Source organism: Pristiophorus japonicus, chromosome 3 (assembly GCF_044704955.1).
Source record: "Pristiophorus japonicus isolate sPriJap1 chromosome 3, sPriJap1.hap1, whole genome shotgun sequence".
NCBI classification, from domain to species: domain Eukaryota; kingdom Metazoa; phylum Chordata; class Chondrichthyes; family Pristiophoridae; genus Pristiophorus; species Pristiophorus japonicus.
In genome coordinates, this window is record NC_091979.1 from 248,528,905 (window position 1) to 248,555,243 (window position 26,339).

Sequence of the window (26,339 nt, forward strand, 5' to 3'; positions counted from 1 at the left end):
ACAAAATCTGACTCCGGTGCGGTACAGAGGGAATGCTGCACTGTCGGAAGTGCTGACTTTTGGATGAAAAGTTAAACCGAGGCCCAATTTGCCCTCTTAGCTGGGTGTAAAAGATTCTCTGCCACTATTTCAAAGAAAAGCAGGGGAGTTCTGGCCAATATTTATCCTTTAACCAACACAGATTATCTGGTCATTATCACATTGCTATTTGTGGGAGCTTGCTGTGCACAAATTGGCTGTTGTGTTTCCCACATTACAACAGTGACTCCAAAAGTCAAAAGAAAGAAAAACTTGCATTTCTATAGAGCCTTTCAGGACAGCCCAAAGAGCTTTACAGGCAATTAAGTACTTTTTGAAATGTAGTCACTGTCGTAGTGTGGGAAATGCAGCAGCCAATTTGCGCACAGCAAGCTCCCACAAACAGCACTGTGATAATGACCAGATAATCTGTGTTAGTGATGTTGATTGAGGGGTAAATATTGGTCAGGACACCGGGGATAACTCCCCTGCTCTTATTCAAAATAGTACCACGGGATCTTTTACATCCAGCTGAGACCTCAGTTTAGCATCTCATCCAAAAACAGTGCAGCACTCCCTCTGTACTGGAGTGTCAGTCTAGATTTATGTGCTCAAGTCTCTGGGGTGGGACTTGAACCCACAACCTTCTGATTCAGAGGCAAGGGTGCTACTTGCTGAGCCACTAGCAGACACACAGTGTACGACATTGACTGCAAAGTACTTTGGGACATCCTGAGGTTGTGAACGACGGTTTATAAATGCGTCTTTTTTTTCTGATCTGTTTGGTCCACCACCACAGCAGGCAGTTCATTGATTCACTGAGGCATTGGAGACTCAGATCTGTTTAATCAGTGTTCCAAAAGTATCTCTATCTAGATTCATTACTGTCCTAAAGCACGATTTCCATTGTTTAACCTCTTTGGCACGGAAAGCCAATTAACAGCCTTCATCTGTTTGGCTCACCTAGCTGTGCCTAATCAGTGCTCAGATTCAATAACCACAGCTTGTTTGCACTGACCCAGGTACATACAGTCATTTCTGGTCAGATAAAGCCAGTAATTAGTGAACTGGGGCGTCACACTCAAGGCAGTTTTACATGGAGCTGGTTTGATTGGGTTGGAGACTGACTATGTTCGTGCTCCAGTTCCCCACCTTTACATTATGTAAACCAGCCACCTTCCCCCTGTGACAGAATCACATACCCGGGTTGCTGTGGCCTTCCACAATCCAAATAAACCAAATTTAAAGCACCTTTTACTCTCAACAAATGTGGACCCTGAGGTTTGTCGCTCAGTTGCAATATCTACAGTTAAATGGTTTGAGAAAAATGTAAACTGTTTAATTTAATTTAAATGACTTTGGCAACACGCATTGCACATCGTCATAAACCACTGAGAAAGCTAACAGCATTCTGTCTGAAAACGACAGTGCATCTCATTAATGAATTACCGAATGATTCATTGTTTTCATGCAATATTGATACAATGCATCGATGTGCTATTAGTCCATTGATTTTCATGTTATAAAGGCACGTGGATTAGCCAGGTCTGACCAAATAGGGTTGATTTTACTGGCAGCATGCATTCATAACGTTGACCTGATATATTTTAATTGTATAGATTATGAACGAAAATTTTAACGATGATAAAAGCGTTCATAATTTAAATGATGAAAGGCAATTTTAGCTATGGGGAAAGAGTGGATAGGTTGGGTATGTTTTCTTTGGAACAGAGGAGGCTAAAGGGAGACCTTATTGAGGTGTATAAAATTATGAGGGGCCTAGACATCATCATCATCATAGAGTGGATAGGAAGGACATATTTCCCTTAGCAGAGGGGTCAACAACCAGGGGGCATAGATTTAAAGTAATTGGTAGGAGGTTTAGGGAAGACTCGAGAGGAAATGTTTTCATCCAGAGGGTGGTGGGGGTCTGGAACTCGCTGCCTGAAAGGGTGGTGGAGACAGAAATCCTCATCATATTAAAAAAATACTTTGATGTGCACTTAAAGTGCCGTAACCTACGGGGCTACGGACCAAGAGCTGGAAAGTGGGAGTAGGCTGGGTAGTTCTTTATCGGCCTGCACGGACAAGATGGGTCGAAATGGCCTCCTTCCGCGCTGTGAATTTCTATGATTCTATGAAAATGAGGTTAGAAGATGTTTGCTGTGTTTTAGTTGTTGAACCCCTGGCCATATTTCCAGAGGGCATTATTTGTGGAGGGAACACTTAATGCCTATTCCTGCTCCTATTTATTATTATCTTATGACTCTGCTATCCCTACCTGTCGATCTAAATTTAAGGGGCACTAAGTTCCTTCCCTGCCTCACCTGATTAAAAGTCAAGTAGCATTCTTACTATCTTGATAATCTTCGATCCACCTTATCAACAGATGTCGAACTGTTTCCCTTTTATAGGTGTCAATTGACCAAAAATGTTCCCTTCTCTGGGTCTCTGTTCCACATGCAACAACAAAAACAACAACAACTTATATTTATATAGTGCCTTTAATGTAGTAAAATGTCCCAAGGCATTTCACTGGAGTATTATAAGACAGCATTTGACACCGAGTCACATAAGGAGAAATTCGGGCAGGTGACCAAAAGCTTGGTCAAAGAGGTTTTAAGGAGTGCCTTAAAGGAGGAAAAAGGTTTAGGGAGTGAATTTCAGAGCTTAGGACCTAGGCAACAATGGTTGCGTGATTATAATTAGGGATGCACAAGAGGACAAGATTTGAGGAGCGCAGACATCTCAGGGGGGATTATAGGGCTGGAGGAGATTACAGAAAAAGGGAGGGGTGAGGCCATGGAGGGATTTGAAAATAAGGATGAGAATTTTGAAATTGAGGCGTTGCTTAACCGGGAGCCAATGTAGGTCAGTGAGCACAGGGGTGATGGGTAAGTAGGACTTGGTGCGAGTTAGGACATGGGTAGCCGAGTTATGGATGATCTCAAGTTTACATAGGGTAGAATGTGGGAGGCCAGCCAGGAGTGCTTTGGAGCAGTCAAATGCAGAGATAACAACGTCATGGATGAGGGTTTCAGCAGCGGATGAGCTGAGGCAGGGGTGGAGACGAGCGATGTTACGGAGATGGAAATAGGCGGTCTTAGTTATGCCACGGATATGTGGTTGAAAGCTCATTTCAGGGTCAAATATGATAACAAGGTTGCGAACAGTCTGGTTCAGCCTCAGACAGATGCTAGGGAGAGGGATGGAGATGTATCATTGGTGCGATTTTGTGTTTTTTTTTAGCTTACTAAAAATCTGTGGCACTCGGATGGAAATAATGGAGTAATACCATTCCCATTGGTAAAAATAATTCAGTGAGAACATGGTGTCAGACTGTTTCTGAGGTACACCTGTTCATGAATACATTTTCTTCACTTTTCTTTTCTTTTTTCAGATGCTCAATATATCACCTGTAGAATTCACAATTGTTCAGAAGCCACAAGCAGCAAGCCCTTTCCAGGTTATATTGACCACAATTCCTTGGTGGTCCAAGATGACTATGTGTTTGCTCAGGTAAGATGGTTGCTTTCCACTTTGTTGTCCCTGCAGCTATAGACGCTGGAGCAGCATCAAGTCTAAAGTCGCAAAAAGCACTCACGTGACAGTCCTGAGCCATACTCAAAAGCCAAGGCTGTAGTTCCAGTGAAAATATCGAGGTCGAGACAAACATTTCCAGTTTTGAAAGCTTCAGTTACTGTGGGATCTCTCGATGGATTTGGGTCAGGCTATTAAATTATGCTTCCTCTTGAACTAACTGAGTGTGGGTCACATTAGCTTCTCTGATAAATGGTTGATTAGATGGTTGTCCCAAAGTATGGTCAGTTTGGAGGCTGTAACCTGGGCCAGGAATCAATCCGGTTGAGGATTGTGGCGTCTTTTGTATGTCGCAAAATAGAAATGACTAAACAAGAAATCTTATTTCAAGAACACCACAGAATAACAAATGTTTGATAGCGGTGTACATTTTTCCATGAAAGAGACTCATGCATTTATATATTGAATGAGTGATGGATCTGTTGTTGATTAAACTGTTGCTGGTAGTGTTGGGTGGAGTGGTGTTGCTGAGGAATCTCCCTGTGCTTCATTCTTCCTGCACCACGGTTTGTTTAATGTTACACCTGAACCACCAAACATATCCTCGGTTTCAAGTCTCAGGTGAAGGATGGCACCTCTGACAATACAATGCTCTCTCAGCACTGCACTGTCAGCCTAGACTAGATAGCACTCCCTCACCACTCCACTGATAGCCGAGACTAGATAGCACTCCCTCAGCACTTCACTGACCAGCCTAGACTAGCTAGCACTCCACTTTCAGCCTAGACTAGATAGCACTCCCTCAGCACTGCACAGTCAGCCTAGACTAGATAGCACTCCCTCAGCACTTCACTGATCAGCCTAGACTAGATAGCACTCCCTCAGCACTGCACAGTCAGCCTAGACTAGATAGCACTCCCTCAGCACTTCACTGACCAGCTTAGACTAGATAGCACTCCCTCAGCACTTCACTGACCAGCTTAGACTAGATAGCACTCCCTCAGCACTTCACTGACCAGCCTAGACTAGATAGCACTCCCTCAGCACTCCACTGACAGCCTAGACTGTGTGTTCAGTACTGCAGTGGGGGCTTGAAGCCACAATCTTCTGAGTTGGAGGTGAGACTGAGGGAGAAGGGAATAGAGGATTAAGCCGATAGAGTTAGATGAGGAAAGAAGGGAGGAGGCTCGAGTGGAGCATAAACGCCGGCATGGACTGATTGGGTTAAGTGGCCTGTTTTCTGTGCCATAAATCCTATGTAATTCTCTGTAATATATCTCATACCCTTCAATCACCTCTATATCGTCTCTTGAGTTTGATGATATTATTCCAGCATGGTAAGGAAGCTATGCCCCTTTAACAAGGTCATTCAACACTTGGAATAAATCATATGTCCAATTAAATGACCATTCATTTGTATTTATGAGTAGACAGCTTTAAGAATTCTCTGCAGTGCTCTTAGGAATATTGTACTGAATTTAAGTTCCCGAGTCGCATTAGCACGCACAATGTTTATTCAGACCCACTCTGCCAAATTCATTTACACAATACAAGTACACTTCTTTCCTCTGAGGAGTGACCAGGACGTTCAATAAACTGCTTGTTCTTAACTGACAGTGCCCAAGTGAGGCTTTCCTCTTTACCCTGCTGCTGTTTGCTTAAGGAAATTGGGACATAGGTATAGAATGATTTGGAAAAGAAAATTGCTCTGAACTGATTTTCTCAACAGTAGATTAGCCTAAAGACCGCAAGTTGCCACTCTGTTAGGCATCTGATCCAATTTGTGTCCATTCAGAATTATTTAAAATTTCCCCATTTGTAAGTGTTGCTGAAGATGTACATTTTTTGTTTTATTGAAACTAGCACTGCGGCTACATGCCTCACTGCAGTACCTGGGCGCACACTCTGACACGTTACTGCAGCACTGAAGGAGCGCTGCATTGTTTGAGCTGCAGGTTTTTGGCTCCCATGTTAAACTGAGGCCCCCATCGGTCGATGTAAAGGACCCCATAGCACAGTGTGCAAAACAGGCACCTTCTCCCCAGTGCCCCGGCTAACATTTAGCCCTCGACCAAAACAGATGACTACGCTCTAAAATTACTAAATTGGCTGTATGAAGCGCTTTAAATAAGAACATAAGAAATAGGAGCATGTGTAGGCCATACGGCCCCTTGAGCCTGCTCCGCCATTTAATACGATCATGGCTGATCTGATCATAGGTCCACTTCTCTGCCCGCTCCCAATAACCCTTATTCCCTTATCGGTTAAGAAACTGTCTATCTCTGTCTTAAATGTATTCAATGACCCAGCTTCCACAGCTCTCTGAGGCAGCGAATTCCACAGATTTACAACCCTCAGAGAGAAGAAATTCCTCCTTATCTCAGTTTTAAATGGGCAGCCCCTTATTCTAAGATTATGCCCCCTAGTTCTAGTCTCCCCCATCAGTGGAAACATCCTCTCTGCATCCACCTTGTCAAGTCCCCTCATAATCTTATACGTTTCGATAAGATCACCTCTCATTCTTCTGAATTCCAATGAGTAGAGGCCCAACCTACTCAACCTTTCCTTTGGGACATCCTGAGGTTGTGAAGGGCGCTGGATAAATGCTAGCTCTTTCTTCATCCTCACCCTTTGAAGAGCAGCCTTACTGCACCAGTGCGAGTTTCTTTTCCAGTTACTGTATTAGCCATCCTTCAGACGTTGATGAGTGAGATTTCGATTCAGTGGCAGGTTTGTGCCATGGGTCCATATCCACCAGGAATTGAGTTGGAACAGCCCACATTTACTTCCTATAAGATATTTACAGCCAGAGAGAGAGGTCACTTTCATTCCATGAGTTTGGGCTGGATCCGAGCACAAGTTTCCAATGCAAAACGACGGTGTATTCATTCTCTCCCCGATATATGCTTTGCTTTTTAAAAAATGACCGTGGTGAAAATTAAGACATTTCTGAAATTAACGTAAATATTATTTTGTTTACGTGCTTTGTGTAACAACATAATGGTGTGGAAATTCAGTCTTCTGCCGCCTCTCATAGAACCCCGGAGGTGCTGCAATGGCGGCGGAAAGCTCTTGTGCCCGAGCGACCAGCTTCCAGCACCCCGCCGGGACATTCGGTGCCGGTATCGATGGGGGGGGGGAGGGGGGGCGGAGCAGTACCGTCTGGGAGAGGCGAGCTGGTGTACAACGCCGCTGGTTGCAACACTGGCTCAAGTTTTGTCTGCCCCCGATCCGTAGCGCTCCGTAACGTGCCGTCCTGGGACCGCCTGTGAAAGTGAGCGTTCCAAGCTGTAGTGGCCGCAGTGAGGTAAGTAAAGCGACCTGAGGTAAGTGTGATTGTTTTTTTAAAAAAAAATTATTTGCAATTTATGTTGTGGTGGCATGAGCTATGCACCATCGGAGCAGGCCAGGGTGTGGAAGGAACAGTGTGGCGGCACACCACTCCAGGGAGCAGCACCTGCTGGAGCAGGAGAGCAATGGCAGTGAAATGGGATGTCATCAAGGTCCAGGTCGATGATTGGAGCGTGGGCAGGTGCATCAGGAGCAGCGAGGTCGGGGCGAAGGAGCGGCGAGAGATTGCAGAGGGATGTGATCGGGGCCCAGGAGAGGCAAGAGTTCGGGGCCCAGAAGAGGCAAGGGCCCAGGGGCAGCACGGGCCAAGCCACACTGCGATATGTGTGCACACTAGGTCCGTGCAGCAGAACTGGTCTCCAGTCGTCCTGGTTAATCCTCGCTACTGGACCAAGATCTGGCTCTGTCAAGCCCGTGTGGTGGCTGGTGTGCAACGGTCACCACACGTTAAAAAAATCCACGCACAGGCATCTTCCACCCTTCAAGATGTAGTTCGGGATCTGGAATTTTAGGTCCTTCATTGAAGCACCTGTGAACTTCTTGATGTGGAAGCAAGTCATCCTCGATTCGAGGGACTGCTTGTGATGATGGTGATGATTGGGAATGTTTTTGATGGTTTTTTTTCAGGTTTTTATTCCCTCCAGACCTCTGTTATGGCGCTCTGAGGCCGGCTGTTTAACTCGGAATTTTCACTTGCTCAGCCGGCCTTGCACCCTCAAAGAGCTGTGCAACGCCTCCTTTAGCACTCCGCCCAAACTCCGGGCCTAGCTGATGAATTTTGCGGCGGTAGACACAAACCAATTGCTAGTGCAAAATTTAGCGCTCCACCCGGGACACCGCCCCAACTGAGGTGCAACCGGATTTTCACCCCTAGAAGTGGCGATAATTGGTTACATTGCTCATTATTTATTCCGTATGTAAAAACTCACAGTGAAAGTCCCTGCCCATGTGCTATTTTTTTCTGTTCTGATTTTCTTCCTTTTTCAGCACTGAAAGCAGAGACCTGTGTTGTGGTATCCGCCTACAGTCTAGTCAGTATATGAATATATTAATTCATGAACGATACAAGTATGCCACTTGCCCAAAGAGAAAAAAATATATAATCACTTTACAGAGCCAATGTAATTTGCAAGTAGTCTAGGCCCTAAGCTCTAGAATTCCCTCCCCAAATCTCTTCGCCCCTGCACTCCTCGCTCCTCCTTTAAGACGCTGCTTAAATCCTGCTTCTTTACTAAGCATTTGCTCACCTGTCTGAATGTCTCCTTCTTTGGCTTGCTGTCAATTGTAGTCTGATTAATCCCCTTTTATTTTATTACGCGTTCATGGGATGTGGGCATCGTTGGCAAGGCCAGCATGTACTGCACAACCCCATTTGTTGTTGAGAAGGTGGTGGTGAGCTGCCTTCTTGAACCGCTGCAGTCCGTGTGGTGAAGGTGCTCCCACAGTGCTGTTAGGGAAGGAGTTCCAGGATTTTCACCCAGATGATATACTTCCAAGTCAGGATGGTGTATGACTTGGAGGGGAACTTGCAGGTGATGGTGTTCCCATGCGCCTGCTGCCCTTGTCCTTCTAGGTGGTAGAGGTTGCGGGCTTGGGAGATGCTGTCGAAGAAGTTGCTGCAGTGCATCTTGTAGATGGTACACATTGCAGCCACGGTGCGGTGGTGGTGGAGGGAGTGAATGTTTAAGGTGGTGGATGGGGTGTCAATTTAGCCGGCTGCTTTGTCCTAGATGATGTCGAGCTTCTTGAATGTTGTTGGAGCTGCACTCATCCAGGCAAGTGGAGAGTGTTATGTCTTGGAGAAAGAGTCAGACTATGGACAAGCTCAAAGTAAGTGTGACCGTAGTCCTTTATTCCAGATCTCAGAGTGCCTCTCCAGCCTGTGAGGCCTCCTTATATACAGATGCTCCTAAGGGATTATGGGATCCCTTGGGACTCCAGGGGATAAGCTCTCTAGTGGTTAGACATGTTAATTACAGGTTTACATACATAACAACACCCCCCGCCAAAGTCAATAGTGTAACTATTTACAATGTGAGTCGATCTGGAGCTTTCCTTTCCCTGGTTGATTGTCTTGGTGCAAATGCTGGAATTGGTGAGTTGTTTGTTGGGCCTTCGCTGGGCTGCTGCGCAGCTGGCCTTGCTGGACTGCTGAGGGTGGTGAGCCTTGCTGGGCTGCTGCGGTTGATGGGTTCTGCTTTGTAGTCAACCGCTGGGTCGGTTGCCACTTGTGTGTGTTGGAGGGTCGATAAAGGTAGAATCGATTGTGGGTTGTTCTGGATAGTCTGTAAATCTGAGTTTGGTTTGGTCCAAGTGTTTTCTGCAGGTGAGTCCATTTGAGAGTTTGACCACAAACACCCTACTCCCCTCTTTGGCCAAAACAGTGCCAGGCAGCCACTTGGGACCTTGTCCATAGTTCAAAATAAGTACAGGATCATTTACTTCAATTTCGCGTGACACATTTGCGCGATCATGATATGTATTCTGTTGAAGCTGCCTGCTCTCTAACTGTTCGTGTAGATCAGGGTGGATTAACGAGAGCTTTGTCTTAAGTGCCCTTTTCATGAGCAGTTCAGCAGGAGGGATCCCAGTAGCGAGTGGGGTCTTGTGTGGTAACTAAGCAGGACTCGGGATAAGTGAGTCTACAGTGAGCCTTCAGTTACCCTTTTCAAGCTTTGCTTGATTGTTTGAACTGCTCATTCTGCCTGACCGTTGGATACTGGCTTAAATGGGGCAGACATGACATGTTTGATCCCATTGCGGGTCATGAATTCCTTGAATTCGGCACTGGTGAAGCATGGCCCATTGTCACTTACAAAGACATCAGGCAGGCTGTGCAAACCTGGCCCGTAGGCTTTCAATGGTGGCAGCAGACGTGCTTGCCGACATTATGAAACATTCAATCCATTTGGAGAATGCATCTACAACTACTAAAAACATTTTTCCCAAGAATGGGCCGGCATAGTGAACATGAACCGTGGACCACAGTTTGGAGGGCCATAAACTTAGTGGTGCCTCCCTGGGTGCATTGCTTAACTATGAACATGTATTACATTTGTGCACACAGGACTCTAAGTCTGCATCGATACCGGGCCACCACACATGGGATCTGGCTATCGCTTTCATCATTACAATGCCTGGGTGGGTACTGTGGAGATCACTAATAAAAGTGTCCCTGCCCTTTTTTTGGCACAACTACCCGATTGCCCCATAGGAGGCAGTCTGCCTGTATAGACATTTCATCTTTGCGCTGCTGGTACAGCTTTATTTCTTCCTGCATCTCTAACGGGACACTAGACCAACTCCCGTGAAGCACACAGTTTTTTACTAGGGACAGTAAGGGGTCCTGGCTCGAATGCTTCTAATCTGTCAGGTGGTAACAGGTGATTGCTCACTCTCGAATGCTTCCATTACCATAACTAAATCTGCGGGCTATGCCATCTCCACCCCCGTGGTGGGCAATGGCAGCCGACTGAGAGTATCGGCAGATTTACTGTGCCTGGCCTGTGGCGGATGGTGTAGTTGTATGCGGACAACGTGAGCGCCCACCTCTGGATGCGGGCCGATGCATTCGTATTTATCCCCTTATTTTCAGAAAAAAGGGCTATGTGGCTTATGGTCGGTTTCCAATTCAAATTTGAGCTTGAATAGATATTGATGCATTTTCTTTACCCCGTAAACACACACTAACGCTTTTTTGATCATACTGTTGGCCCTCTTGGCCTTAGACAGACTTCTGGATGCATAAGCAACCAGTTGCAATTTCCCAAATTCATTAGCTTGTTGCAATACACACCTGACCCTGTACGATGACGCATCACATGCTAGTACCAAATGTTTACATGGATCGTACAACACAAGCAATTTGTTTGAACATAACTGCTTCCTAGCTTTCTCAAAGGCATTTTCTTGGCTTTTACCCCATACCCATTCATCTCCCTTACGCAGTAGTGAGTGCAGGGGTTCTAACAATGTGCTAAGACCCGGTAAGAAGTTACCAAAATAGTTCAGGAGTCCTAGAAACGACCGCAGCTCCGTCACGTTCTGTGGTCTCGGTCCGTTCTTGATTGCCTCCGTCTTCGAATCGGTGGGCCTGATGACATCCACCGCGATTCTTCTCCCCAGGAACTCCACTTCAGGCGCCAGGAAAACGCACTTCGAGCGTTTTAGCCTGAGCCGCACACGATTAAGCCGACTAAACCTCCTCCAGGTTCTGCAGGTGCTCGACGGTTTCCCGACCTGTAACCAAGATGTTGTCCTGGAAGACCACAGTGTGTGGGATCAACTTCAGCAAGCTTTCCACGTTCCTCTGGAATATTGCCGCAGCCGATCGACTCCCAAACGGGCATCTGTTGTGAACGAAAAGACCTTTGTGTGTGTTGATGCAGGTGAGGCCTTTCGAAGATTCCTCCAGCTCCTGCGTCATGTAGGCCGAGGTCAAGTCCAGCTTCGTTTTCCCTCCCGCCAGCGTCGCAAATAGATCATCTGCCTTTGGTAGCGGGTATTGATCCTGCAGCGAGAAATGATTGATAGTTACTTTGTAATCACCACAGATTCTGATGGTGCCGTCTCCCTTGAGGACTGGAACAATCGGACTGGCTCACTCATTGAATTCAATCGGAGAAATGATGCTCTCTCATTGCAGCCTGTCCAGCTCGATCTCCACCCTTTCTCTCATCATGTAAGGTACCGCTCTTGCCTTGTGATGGATGGGTCGCGCAAGGATGGGCCAGAATCACATGGATCTGCACTTTTGCTCCTTGGAACTTCCCGATGCCTGGCTCAAACAGCGAGGGGAACTTGCTTAGGATCTGGGCACATGAGGTGTCGTCAATGAGTGAAAGTGCTCAGACGTCGTCCCAGTTCCAGCGTATCTTTCCCAGCTAGCTATTGCTGAACAGTGTGGGGCCATCGCCCGGTACCACCCAGAGTGGTAAATCGTGCACCACTCCATCATAGGAGACCTTTACAGTAGCACTGCCAATTACGGGAATCAGTTCCTTTGTGTACGTTCTGAGTTTGGTACAGATGGGAGTCAGGACTGGCCTTGAAGCCTTGTTGCACTACAACTTATCGAAAGTCTTTTTACTCATTATGGACTGGCTTGCGCCCGTGTCCAGCTTCATGGACACCGGGAGCCCATTTAATTCAACCTTCAGCGTTATGGGGGGACACTTTGTGGTAAATGTGTGCACCCCATATACCTCTGGCTCCTCAGTCTGAAGTTCTGGTTCATCATGATCCACTGTGGATCTGTCCTACTCTGCTACATGGTGGTTTGCACGATTAGCAGGTTTTGCAGCTCGCCTGCACATGTGTTAAAGGTGTCCCATTGTTCCACAGCCATTGCAAATGTATCCTTTGAAGCGGCATGAATGGAATCGCTGATTACCCCCGCAACACCAACAAGATGTTAATGGCCTTGTATTCACCACCCTTGATGGCGGACTCAGTCATCTGGGGACGTGCAGCTACAGGCATGTACATTTCGATTTGAAAACAACGTTACTTTGTTCACAATACTTGCAACAGCACTAGTGTGCTTGGAAATTTGTTTGGTATTGTCACTGGTGGAGTTAAATGTCTGGGCTATCGCTGTGGCTTTACTAAAGGTTGGGGTCTCTACAGTCAAAAGTTTGCGAAGTATTACTTCATGGCCAATGCCAAGTACAAAGAATTCCCTTAGCATGTGCTCCAAGTGTCCTTCAAATTCGCAATGTCCTGCAAGGCGCCTTAGCTTGGCACTTCCTGGCCTTCAGACCTGTTATACGTGTAGAACCGATACCTCGCCATCAGAACACTTTCCTTCGGGTTTAGATGCTCCCGGACAGTATGCACGACTCATCGTATGACTTGTCTGTAGGTGTCGCTGGAGCGAGCAGGTTTTTCATGAGGCCATACATTGATGCCCCGCAAACGGTGAGGAGGATCGCTCTTCGTTTGGCAGTGTTCCCTTCTCCTTCCAGCTCGTTGGCCATGAAGTATTGGTCAAGTCGCTCCACGAAGATTTTCCAATTATCTCCCTCCGAAAATTTCTCCAGGATTCCCACAGTTCTCTGCATTGTCACGTGGGGTTTGTCATCTGTATCTCATCGCCAGTTATTATGTCTTGGATAAAGAGTCAGACTAGATACTGCAAGCTCAAAGTAAGTGTGACCGTAGTCCTTTATTGCAGATCTCAGAGTGCCTCTCCAGCCTGTGAGACCTCCTTATATACAGGTGCTCCCAAGAGATTGTGGAATCTCTTGTGACTCCAGGGGATAAGCCCTCTGGTGGTTAAACATGGTAATTACAGGTTTACATACATAACAGAGAGTATTCCATCATACTCCTGACTTGTGCCTTGTAGACGATGGAAAGGCTTTGTGGATTCAGGAGATGAGACACTCGCTACAGAATACCCAGCGTCTGTCCTGCTCTTGTTGTCACAGTATTTATGTGGCAACAGCATCCCCACTTCTGACCTTATGTTGGAGGGAAGGTCTTGATGAAGCAGCTGAAGACGGTTGAGCCTAGGACATTGCCCTGAGGAACTCCTGAGTTTATATCCTGGGGTCGGGATGATTGACCTCCAACAATCACAACTACCTTCCTTTGAGCTAGGTATGACTCCAGTCTGTGGAGAATTTCCCCCCTGATTTCCATTGATTTCAGTTTTACTAGGGCTCCTTGATGCCACACTCAATCAAATGCTGCCTTGATGTCAAGGGCAGTCACTCTCACCTCATCCTTGGAATTCAGCTCTTTTGTCCATGTTTGGACTTAAGGCGGTAATGAGGTCTGGAGCCTATGGTGTATGAAATGATACACTGAACTCCGTACTGTGAGCCAGTGATGAGATGTAACCTGGTCAGTCTTTAATGGCTTTCAGAAGTGACAACACAAAGGTAAAGCTCAGGTTATATACCAGGCCCAGCACGAGTGTATCTATGACCCTAAGACCTCAGATGGTAGTGCCCTCTGGTGGTGGGCAGACCTTATGTACATACATTACATCATTCCCCCCCCCCCCAGTTTTTGGCACAAGTCCATATTACAAGTTCAGACGGTCCAGAGTCCTTCGCTCCCTGGTTGACCGTCTCAGTACAATCCCAGTGCTTTCCGAATCTCTCACGACTTGGGGCTGGGTGTTGACCACAGTGGGTTCTTCTGATGGCTGGACATGAGTTGGTTCGTCGCCTAAGCTCGCAGTGTCTTCTTCCAACTGTTTCGGTTCGTCAAAGTGTCTTAGCTTGATTTGATCAATGTGTTTCCTGCACATCTGCCCATTCTTGAGTTTAACCATATATACCCGGTTACCCTCCTTATCCATAACATTGCCCGGGAGCCACTTGGGCCCTTGACCATGGTTAAGTACATACACTGGGTCATTTACATATATGTCGCATGACACTGCGACGCGGTCATGATACCACTGCTGGCGTTGACGTCGGGTTTTGACATGATCGTTAAGGTCAGGATGGACTAGAGAGAGCCTGGTTTTGAAGCCTCTCCATCAATAGTTCCACAGGCGGGACCCTGGTGAGCTTGTCTGGCTTTGTACTGTAACTGAGCAGTATGCGTGACAAGCATGTCTGCAAGGAACCGTGAGTTACACGTTTCAGGCTCTGCTTGATGGTTTGAACTGCCCACTCCGCTTGACCATTGGACGCGTGTTTGAACGAGGCTGACCTCATGCCGTTGCATTTCATGAACTCTTGAAACTCCAGGCTCGTGAAACATGGTCCGTTGTCGCTGACAACAATGTCTGGCAACCATGTGTGGCAGGTTCTCAATGGTGGCAGTGGAAGTGCTGGATGACATGATCACACATTCTATCCATTTGGATAATGCATCCACCACCACAAAAAACATTTTACCAAGGAAGAGGCCCGCAAAGTCAATATGGATTCTAGACCACAGTTTGGATGGCCATGACCAGAGACTGAGCGGAGCTTGCTTTGGGGCATTGTTGAACTGCATGCAAGTGCTGCAGTGATGCACGCATGACTCGAAGTCCGAGTCAATGCCAGGCCACCAAATATGGGACCTGGCGATGGCCTTCATCATGACGATACCGGGATGCGTACTATGTAACTCCCGTACAAATTTCGCCCTGCCTTTCTTAGGCATTACAATGTGATTACCCCACAGTAAACAGTTAGACTGGATGGAAAGCCTCATATTTGCGACGGTTGTACGGTTTGGCTTCATCACCCATTTCCTTGGGGATGGTTGACCAGTCCCCATTAAGAACACAACGTTTTACAACTGATAGTCGGATACTGGTTGGTCCAGGTCTTAACTTGTTGAGCAGTGACAGGTGACCCTTCACTCTCAAAGGCATCCAGGACCATGAGTAGCTCTGCGGGCATTGGCGTTTCTACCTCCGGTGTGGGCAACGGTAACCGGCTCAATGCATCAGCGCAGTTGTCGGTGCCTGGTCTATGGCGAATGACATAATCATAGGCAGATAATGTCAGCGCCCATCTCTGGATGCGGCACGTCGCGTTGGTATTGATACCTTTGTGTTCCGAGAACAACGATATAAGCGGCTTGTGATCGGTTTCCAGCTCGAAGTGAAGCCCAAACAGGTATTGGTGCATTTTTTTTACCCCATAAACTCATGCTAAAGTCTCTTTCTCTACCATGCTGTAGGCTCTTTCTGCCTTGGACAGGCTTCGAGATGCGTATGCAACTGGTTGTAGTTTGCCTGACTCATTGGCTTGCTGGAGTATGCAGCCGACCCCATAGGACGACGCATCACAGGTCAAAACTAAACCCTCGCATGGATCATACAGTACCAGTAGCTTGTGGGAACACAACAAATTTCTAGCTTTCTCTGTCTTGAAGTTCACCCCACACCCAGTTGTCTCCTTTCCTGAGCAGCTTGTGCAAAGGCTCTAATACTGTGCCCAATTTGGGTAAGAAGTTACCGAAGTAGTTGAGAAGACCCAGGAACGAACGCAGCTCCGTCATATTCTGGGGTCTGGGTGCATTTTTGATGGCCTCTGTTTTCGCAGCTGCAGCAATCTTTCGTCCAAGGAATTCGACCTCTGGTGCCATGAAAACGCACTTCAAACGTTTCAGCCTGAGTCCCACTTTGTCCAGACGACGCAGAACCTCTTCCAGATTGTGCAGGTGCTCGGCGGTGTCACGACCTGTGACTAAGATGTCGTCTTGGAATACCACAGTCCTGGGGACAGATTTCAATAGACTCTCCATGTTTCTCTGAAATATGGCTGCCACCGAAAGAATGCCAAAAGGGCACCTGTTGTAAATAAACAGTCCTTTGTGCGTGTTGATGCACATAAGTTTCTTTGATGATTCAACCAGTTCCTATGTTATGTTAGATCCAATTTGGTGAACGATTTTCCCCCGCCAAGCATTGCAAACAGGTCATCAGCTTTCGGTAGCGGGTACTGATCTTGTTTTGAAACTCAGTTGATCATGACCTTGTAGTCTCCACAAATCCTGACCATGCCGTTGCACTTTAACACCGGAACAATGGGACTGGCCCATTCATTAAATTCGGCCAGTGAGATGACCCCCTCGCGTTGTAGCATGTCAAATTTGAGCTCAACCTTTTCTCTCATGTGCGGGACCGCCCTGGCTTTGTGATAGATGGGTCTTGAATCTGGGCCTAGGTGAATCTGCACCTTGGCTCCCTTGAAGCTGCCAATTCCCGGTTCAAACAGTGAGGGAAATTTGCTCAGCACTTGAGCACACAAATCATCATCCGCTGATGACAAAGCGTTGATATCGTACCATTTCCATTTTATTTTCTCGAGCCAACTCCTGCCGAATAATGATGGGCTGTTGCCCGGGATAATCCGTAATGCTAGATCATGAACCGCTCCCTCGTACAACATTCTTACTGCTGCATTACCGATCACTGGTATGAGCTCTTTGGTGAGGGAAGCAATTTCGCATTTATCGGACTCAGTTTGGGTCTCTCTGCATTGGTCTCCCACAGCTTTTCGAAAGTCCTCTGGCGTTTTATCGATTGACTTGCACCCGTGTCTAATTCCATGCATACCGGCACGTCATTTAATTTTACCTCCATCGTTATTGCTTGGCTCTTTGTTAGGAACGCACGAACACTATACACTTCCTCCTCGGAGCTCTCAAATGTCTCAGGCTGCATCGCCAGATCCACACTGAATTGATCATCATCCATGTGGTGTGTCGCAGCTCGCTTGCTGCGTTGCGGACACGTCCGCTGAAGATGCCCCGTCTTCACACACCCTCTGCATACATACTGCCTGAGGCGGCACTGATGGGGTCGGTGATTGCCCCCGCAATGCCAACACATTGAACTTGGATTTGCGCCCGATGGCGGGCTTTGAGTGGCACCCGTTTTCACATACGCGGTTGAGTAGGCCCTCGATGGCGAACTTTGAGCGGCTCCCGGCTTTGTAGACACAGTCGAGTAGGCCCTGCCATGTGCAGCTCTGCCGGCCGTTGATACAATTTTGTACACAGTACTTGCCGTGGAGTTCCTGTTTTGTTGCGATATCTGTTTCCCAAAGCCTTTCCACCATCTACAAGGCACAAGTCAGGAATGTGATGGAATACTCCCCAGTTGCCTGGATGGGTGCATCTCCAACAACACTCAAGAAGCTCGATACTGTCCAGAACAAAGCAGCCTGTTTGATTGGCACCCCACCCACCACATTTGCTCCCTTCACCACCAGCGCACCGTGGCTGCAGTGTGTACCATCTACAAGATGCACTGCAGAAACTCGCCAAGGCATCTTCAACAGCACCTCCCAAACCCGCGACCTCTACCACCTAGGAGGACAAGGACAAGGGCAGCATGGCGCATGGGAACACCATGAGCCCCAAGTTCCCCTCCAAGTCACACACCATCCTGACTTGGAAATATATCACCGTCCCTGGGATCAAAATCCTGGAACTCCCTCCCTAACAGCACTGTGGGAGTACCTTCACCACACGGATTGCAACAGTTCAAGAAGGCAGCTCACCACCACCTTCTCAAGGGCAATTAGGGATGGGCAATAAATGCTGGCCTTGCCAGCGACGCCCACATCCCAGGAACAAATTTTTTAAAGTTGTTGTAATTTAACTTCTCAGCATTTCAACGAATGTAGACATCATGTAAACATAGTCCACATTTCCGTTTGACCAAAGTATACATTTAAGTCTTATTGATGCATTGTCAAAGTATTATGCCTTATCCACCACCAATAGCCATTTTTGAAGTTTGTAAATATCCTGCAAGGTTAAAGTATTGGATCAGTTGCCTTGGTTCAACCTAATCCACAATTCAATACACTTGCTCCGTGTAAACGGAGACTACATACTATATAAGTCTCGTTTTAAGGGAAGCAATATAAAATCGCATATGAATGAATGCTAAAGCCATTGTCTAATTCCAAGAAAAATGGAACGATATTGCGTGTGACCTTTTCAGAGACACAGTCTGTGGGTTCATTGAAAATGAGATCAAGTAGAAGTCTTATGGAATACAAATCTCAATTCAATCAATTGTCACTCAGACCTGGAGCCAGAACCAATTTATTTTTTATCTCGCTCAATCTTTATTTGGCATTGATTCTGATCTTTCTTTCAATCAAACGGAAAACTGCCGTGTGTGTCGTTTTTTTTCTATCCAGTTTATTATGACTACCGAGTTCTCTGTCTTTTTAAGAGGGAAGCAAGAAATGATGAATACAATTAGAATGAGGAACAGGTATGGTGCTGGTACGATTAGCCCTCAGTAAATACGTGGATGTTTGTTTTTCTTGGATCATGTTGGTGTTATCTTGGGACTGTCATGTTATGTTGAAGTTCAATCAAAGAGCAATACATTTGTGGTGTATTGCTACCCTGTACAGTAATACAAGGTGCGTTGATTAGAATAATGCCAACTCAGACCTTGAGTCTGAAGAAGAGAAAAAGATTGCTTCGATTCAGTCGTCAGAAAAGGAAGAACAATCACTGCATAAGGCTGAAAACAGCAGCGGACCATTAAGAGACCATCTTCAGTCAGCTCAACACCTATCCCTTAAAGTGACAGTTCTTGGGTGAAAGGGAAGAACTGAGGACTCCAGGCAATACCCCAAATCCGAAATGCCAGACTTCATGGGGAATTCTCACATCGAGGTCAGAACTGAGAGAAACAGAGTGTTGAACTTTTTTAGGTTTCTTTGACAAAACAATCCTAACAGGCAGCAGTCAATATGATTTATGCAATAGATTAGTTTATTGAGCTTACAACAATAGTATACATAACAAAAAGTGATAGTTGACGAAAGCTCGCAGGCCCAGGTCTCTGGAAACTCCCATGCACAGGTCAATGTTGTCCTAAATCTGTACATTGCTATTCCAGACGTCTCTGTGCTCAGGTATTCTTTGAGTATCGATGTTTTAACCAATTTCTTAGCAAAGGTTTGTTTGGCCTGTGTCCATATATGGTCTTTAACAAGATCGCCTTGTGATTGGTTCTAATGGTCAAAATACCATTGTCACTCAAAACCAGAGCTCACACGTGGCCACTCCTGTCTCCAGTAATTTTCCATCAATGCCTGCTTGTCCATGTTATCTTGTTTATAAATTCCTTCATCTCCTTGGAACCTCTGATTTATCCTGCTGTATTCTAATTGTTAGTTTTGATTAAGCTGACTCCAATTTCTAATTATAATAATGAACTTTGGCTCGCAGCTCGTGTTGCTTTGTTATTTGAGGAGCTTCTAACATTTCTAATGCCCAGAGAGAATCATAGCTAAGATTAGTTTGGTCAATGACTACAAATTGAATCTATATATGAATCTCTTAATACCGGCCTTTCTTACAAGAAGCCGGAGATTTCTGTGCCTGGGTGGGTCAGGTGCGGGTGGTCACGTGGGGGGTTGCAACCATGCTGCTCGTTCCTTTACGCTCCTGAGATCGACTTTACATGAATGGCGCTTGTTAAAGCTGCCCTGCGGGTTATCTGGCCCCGATTAAACGATGCGGGTCTGATGACGTCATTGATGACGCGTCTTCAGCTGGGATATTTAAAGGAGCCATGGCCACGTTGCATTTGAAGGTTCACCTCGGATTGTGCAGTCACTGTACTGCACCACTGGAGTGTTGCAAAGAGTAGTAAACATGACTACACAGAGACAGGAGTTCGACTCGGAGCTCGAACTCCAAACCATCATTGATACCTTCACTGAAGCGAACGAGAGTCTGGGTCTTATATTAAACATCAGGAAGGCAAAGGTCCTCTACCAACCTGCCCCAGCCACACTGTACTGCCCCCCAGTCATCAAGATCCATGATGAGACCTTGGACAATGTGGACCACTTCCCTTATCGTGGGAGCCTACTATCAGCAAGGACAGACATAAGAACATAAGAACTAGGAGCAGGAGTAAGCCATACGGCCCCTCGAGCCTGCTCCGCCATTTAATACGATCATGGCTGATCCAATCATGCACACAGGTCTACTTCTCTGCCTGCTCCCCATAACCCCTTATTCCCTTATCAGTTAAGAAACTGTTTATCTCTGTCTTAAATTTATTAAATGACCCAGCTTCCACAGCTCTCTGAGACAACGAATTCCACAGATTTACTACCCCCTGAGAGAAGAAATTCCTCCTCATCTCCGTTTTAAATGGGCGACCCCATATTCTAAGATTATGCCCCCTAGTTCTAGTCTCCCCATCGATGACGAAGTCCAACACTGCCTTCAGTATGCCAGTGAGGTCTTCGGCCATCTGAGGAAACGAATGTTCGAAGACCAGGATCTCAAACCCGGCACCAAGCAAATGGTCTACAGAGCACTAGTGATACCCGCCCTCCTATTTGCCTCAGAGACATGGACTATGTACAGTAGGCACCTCAAAGTACTAGAGAGCTCCAACCAATGCTGCCTCCTCAAAATCCTGCAAATCCATTGACAGGATAGGTGCACCAACGTCAGTTTTCCCGCTCAGGCCAACATCCCCAGCATTGAAGCATTGACCACACTCGATCAGCTCCAGTAGACGGGCCACATTGTCCACATGTTCGACATTAGACTTCCAAAACAAACGCTCTACTCCGAGCTCCGACACGGCAAGCAAACCCCTGAAGGGCAGAGAAAACACTTCAAGGACACCCTCAAATCCTCTTTGAAAAAGTGCAACATCACCACCAACTCTTGAGAATCCCTGGCCCAAGGCCGCTCAAAGTGGAGGAGACACATCCGAGAAGGTGCCGAACACTTCGAGTCTCTTCGCTGGGAGCATGCGGAAGCCAAGTACAAACAACGGAAGGAGCGCATGGCAAATCAAGCACCCCACCCACCCATCCCTTCAACCATCGTCCATCCCACCTGCGACTGAGACTGTATGTCCCGCATTGAACTCATCAGTCACCTTAGAACTGATATTAGTGTGGAAGCAAGTCATCCTCGACTCCGGGGGATTGCCTAAGAAGAAGACAGAGAGGGCTGCACCCAGGGTCTCTGATGACTCCCACCATATGCTTGTGGAGGGAGTGATAGCATGTAGGAAGGTCCTCTTCCCTTCCAATGGGACCAAAGTAGCCTGGCTCCAAATAACAGAGGAGGTCAACAGCAGGGCTGTTGTCAGGAGGACCTGGGTGCAGTACCAGAAACACTTCAATGATCTCAGTAGATCAGGAAAGGTGAGTGCATAGCCAAACTCAACTTCATCCTGCTGTGCCACTCATCACAATCCCATCACTCTGCCTTCCCAACCCTACTCCTGCAACTCCTTACTCAGCAATGTTCAAATGTCTGCGACGACCTGGTGTGATATTCTGAGCCTCCTTTGGCACTGCTGCTCAGTCATGTTGCGGAAGTTCATCCTTTGCCTGTATACCCTGTGTTGGGGGTATCGCCTCTGGTAAGGTGCAGCCCTGCGCTGATGCCCTCTGTCCTGTGCAGCATCAGGTGGTTGAGGAAAAGGTTGGCGGCGGTGGTGGTGGTGTTGGTGCTGCTGATGTGCCTGGTCCTGCTGGTGTTGGGCCTCATCGTGGTCCGATTCTGAGGACCAAGTTGAGACAGTATAAACTGCGCCCATTCTGATGCAAGATCCTGCTGTGCCAGTCATCATATCCCCATCACTTTGGCAGGACTGGTAGAGTTGACAGAAGCAATCTGTCAATGGTGTGATGGGTTCTATCAAAGAGATGATAGTGGATCCCAACTTTGCTGGAAATACTTGCAGTCTGTCGAAAGCTGTATCTATGCTGACAATGCAATCAGCAACAGCCTTAAGAGAGTGACCAGCTGTCAGGTGGGAGCATTTATTGTACTTTCCATGTTGTGCAATAATAAGGTGGATCAATGGCCACTCACCTTCCGCCTCAGGGTCACAGTTGAGGTTCCCAAGCAGTGTGATTCCTGTGCTCATCCAAGGAAATTTGAAGATTAAAAAGATGTTGAAGGGTCTGACAAGTACCTAATGATGATCTCAGTTCCTCTGCCGCTCAGGTCACTGCCACACTGGCAATTGTTCCCACATTACAAAAGTGACCACACTTCAAAAGTACTTCAGATTGGCTGTAAAATGCTTTGAGACGTCTGGTGGTCATGAAAGGTGCTATATAAACACACCCGAGAAAAAGGCGCATGGGGGCAGGATGACAGCGTGCTCCTGAGGTTTTTCAAATTTCCCTCCTGATCTGCCTCCAATCGCATCCGCACGGACCTCAGAAAATTCCGGCCAGAATGAAGTACCCGGTCTTACGTTATAGCATTAAAGCAATTTAGGACATCCTGAGTGTAATGTATTTGCTTCATGGGTTCTTTGCTTAAGAATTCAAAGCAACACATTGCTATTAAGAACCAGTTGGTTTATTAACAAAGGTTTAACAATCACACTACACCACATTACCAGTTCATCCACTCAGCTCATAACTGCATATCTCATCGTGGATCCCCTGACTGAGGTTTTATTGAGTCTTGTGAACATCACATAACTGGCTAAGCCACTCACAATGCAACAGCTCTCCAAACCTGTGAGCATCCTCACAGGCGCATACATTACAATGAGGTCGTGAAAGGCGCTCTATAAATGTGAGTCTTTCTTTTTTCTGTGCTGCTCTGAGAGAAACAGAATGAAGTACCTTAGTTGATGCTGCTGCGTTTCCTACATTACAACAGTGACTACACTTCAAAATACTTCATTGGCTGTAAAGCGCTTTGGGATGCCCTGAGTTTGTGAAAGGCACTATATAAATGCGAATCATTCTTTCTTTTTGGTCAACACTGAGAGAAACAGAATGACGTACCTCGGTCAGAATGGAAGGGCATCGACAGCTGCCAGTCCTGGTACAACCATGGGTCTTACGTCTGAGTGGGTGGAGGCATATGGCTGACGGTAGAGGAAGAGAGACAGACGATAATATAAGGGTTGAGTTGGAAGTTCAAAGGAAATGGGAGTGAGAAGGGTAGCGATGGTAGGAAAAGGAGGAACAGTGGGAAGGGGTACGGGTGCAGCAGAAACAAGGTATTGGGGTGCAGCGGGATGGGGGAAGAGATACAACGGGAGCTGCTGAGAGCTGGAGACCTTATTTGCCCTGCAACCCCAAAATGCAACCGACAACCATTGGTGGCTCCTTTCCCTGCCGTACCACTGCCTCCCACCCAGAAGGGGAAAAGAAACTAAAAAGACAGAGTGAGAAGCAGAAGGGAGCAGTGAGAGAAGAAAACAGAGAGGGAAGCAGCAGAGAACCAGCAAGACAAAGAAATGAGAGCGATAAGGGAGAGAGTATATTGTCAACAATATGCAACACCGTGGAGTAGCAAATGAATGTATTGTCATCAATCATTTAAAAGAAAAGATTCAACTAGAAAATAGTTTTGAGAAATTGCTGCTGCCATGTGTGAAAATATTAATAGAATAGCATAATTTTACAGATCATTTTCTTCCAGGGCTTTTACAACATCCTGTTACAGCCTCAAAACCAAGTGAGATAAATCCTTTTTGTCTTTTATTGAGCCATTCATACATGCCCGAGAAATTGTTGCCAACACATTAACTTTTATCGACATAAACTAAATATTCCGGACACAGGAAAGAGCGAATAGGTCTCCATAGGGACAATTCGAGTCTCACTATTGCCTCGTGAGCAAGGCTGACAGCAGGAGGGAAGCTTGGTGCTCATTTGCCGCCCAGCCCAAGGCCTGCCCAACGCAATTTTGGAGCAGGTCTCAATTTAGCGCGCCTCGTCAGTCTTAATTTCAACACATTCAGAAGGGTGAAGGGCCATCCAGGCTGTCATTTTGGCAGCTTAGAAGGAACAAGAAGTTCAGAGAGCACGAATCAGAAGAGTATTTCTAAAATAAACATGAAACGGTGTGACAGAGAGAAAAGGATTTAGAATCATTGAATCGTAAAATGGTTACAGCACAGTAGGAGGCCATTCGGTCCGTTGAGCCATGCCGGCTCTCTGCAAGAGCACTTCAGCTAGTCCCACTCCCCCACTCTTTCCCCGTAGCCCTGCAAATTTTTTTCCTTCAGGTACTTATCCAACTCCCTTTTGAAAGCCACGATTGAGTCTGCCCCTACCACTCGCTGAGTAGAAAAGTTTTTCCCTATATCGCTTTTGATTCTTCTGCCAATCACCTAAATCTCTGTGCTCTAGTTCTCGGCCCTCCCTCCAAAGGGGACCTTTTCTCTCTATCCACTCTGTCTGGACCCCTCATGATTTTGAACACCTCTATCAAATCTCTTCTCAACCTTCTCTGTTCTAAGGAGAACAACCCCAGCTTCTCCATTCTATCCACGTAACTGAAGTCCCTCGTCCCTGGAATCATTCTCGTAAATCTTTTCTGCACCCTCTCCAAGGTCTGCACATCCTTCCTAAAGTGCGGTGCCCAGAATTGGACACAATACTCCAGTTGAGACCGACGCAGTATTTTTAATAAAGGTTCATCATAACTTCCTTGCTTTTGTACTAGAGGCAAGAAGGGAATTGCTCAAGAGATGGCACATTTTACTTGTATCCTGTCCAGGAATGGGTGGACTTGGGGCTTTACAGAGAGCTGAGAGGACACTAAATATTTGACACAAAAGACTAAACCAAACTTCTTGGTGCTAGCTTTTACAGTGATATTAAAATCAGAGATTAACAGGAATGTAGTGGGAAATGGAATTACTGCATTGTAAGTGCTGCCCTGCTCCATTTCCACCGACGGGGAAACCTAAAATTAGCCCCATAGTCGTAAATCCTCCAAAATACAATTTTGGGCAAGAGAATGATCTATGGGTTCTGTCAAAAGAAAAAAAACAAGTACAATGAAGAACGTCTTCACAACTGAAAGATATTCATGTACTTGATTTTTAAACAGGTTCCTTTTCTGATTACAGAGATGTGCTACTAAATCCGTACTGATTACAGGGAAGAAACAGTCCTCTCTCTGTTTTGATTGGCAAGTGGCTAAGAAAGCCAGGTTTATGATGGCAAATAGAAATATCTATTTCCTTGTTTGTTCAATTGACACGCGCGCCAAATTAGATTCTGCCTGTCAACGTCAACAGAAACGAGAAAGCGCCAGGCAACAAAGGGCACAGGCAAGACAAGGCAACATGCCTTCCAATCATCAGGCATGGTTAATTGAAGGAACCAAAGGAGAGCTTCATAATCCACTTATCTTTGTTGCTGTTTTGCACATCTGTTTATTGTGCAAGATTCTGCCAATGACTTGAATAGTCAGGTACGAGAGATGGCAGAGTATGGACACTTTTTAAAATTCATTCACAGGATGTGGGCATTGCTGGCAAGGCCAGCATTTATTGCCCATCCCTAATTGCCCTTGAGAAGGTGATGGTGAACCACCTTCTTGAACCGCTGCAGTCCGTGTGGTGAAGGTGCTCCCACAGTGCTGTTAGGGAGGGAGTTCCAGGATTTTGACCCAGCGACAATGAAGGAACGGCGATATATTTCCAAGTCAGGATGGTGTGTGACTTAGAGGGGTACTTGCAGATGGTGGTGTTCCCATGCGCCTGCTGCCCTTGTCCTTCTAGGTGGTAGAGGTCGCGGGTTTGGGAGATGCTGTTGAAGAAGCCTTAGTGAGTTGCTGCAGTGCATCTTGTAGATGGTACACACTGCAGCCATGGTGCGCCGGTGGTGGAGGGAGTGAATGTCGAAGGTAGTGGATGGGGTGGCAATCAAGCGGGCTGCTTTGTCCTGGAAGGTGTCGAGCTTCTTGAGTGCTGTTGGAGCTGCAGGCAAGTGGAGAGTATTCCATCACACTCCTGACTTGTGCTTCGTAGATGGTGGAAAGGCTTTGGGGAATCAGGAGTTGAGACACTCGCCACAGAATACCCAGCCTCTGACCTGCTCTTGTAGCCACAGTATTTATGTGGCTGGTCCCAGAGCAAGGCAGAAGTAATGGCTTCATGGTAAGGCTGAGAATTCGAGAGTGTGGGTGATGCTGTCAAATCATTTCTAAATGACCAGAGCAGTCTTGATCGGGTCAAGTGGCTC

The 26,339-nt window shown here is 46.6% G+C and overlaps 1 protein-coding gene across 1 annotated transcript in view; it reads left to right on the plus strand.

Annotated features, from left to right (window-relative positions):
• The window catches only part of LOC139255589 (VPS10 domain-containing receptor SorCS3-like), a 450,963-nt gene that overhangs the window by 175,744 nt on the left and 248,880 nt on the right, over positions 1 to 26,339 (plus strand). Inside the window, exon 6 of the mRNA XM_070873959.1 lies at positions 3,419 to 3,537. Coding sequence (XP_070730060.1) covers positions 3,419 to 3,537 — 119 coding nt within the window. The remainder of the gene's footprint in view (positions 1 to 3,418; positions 3,538 to 26,339) is intronic.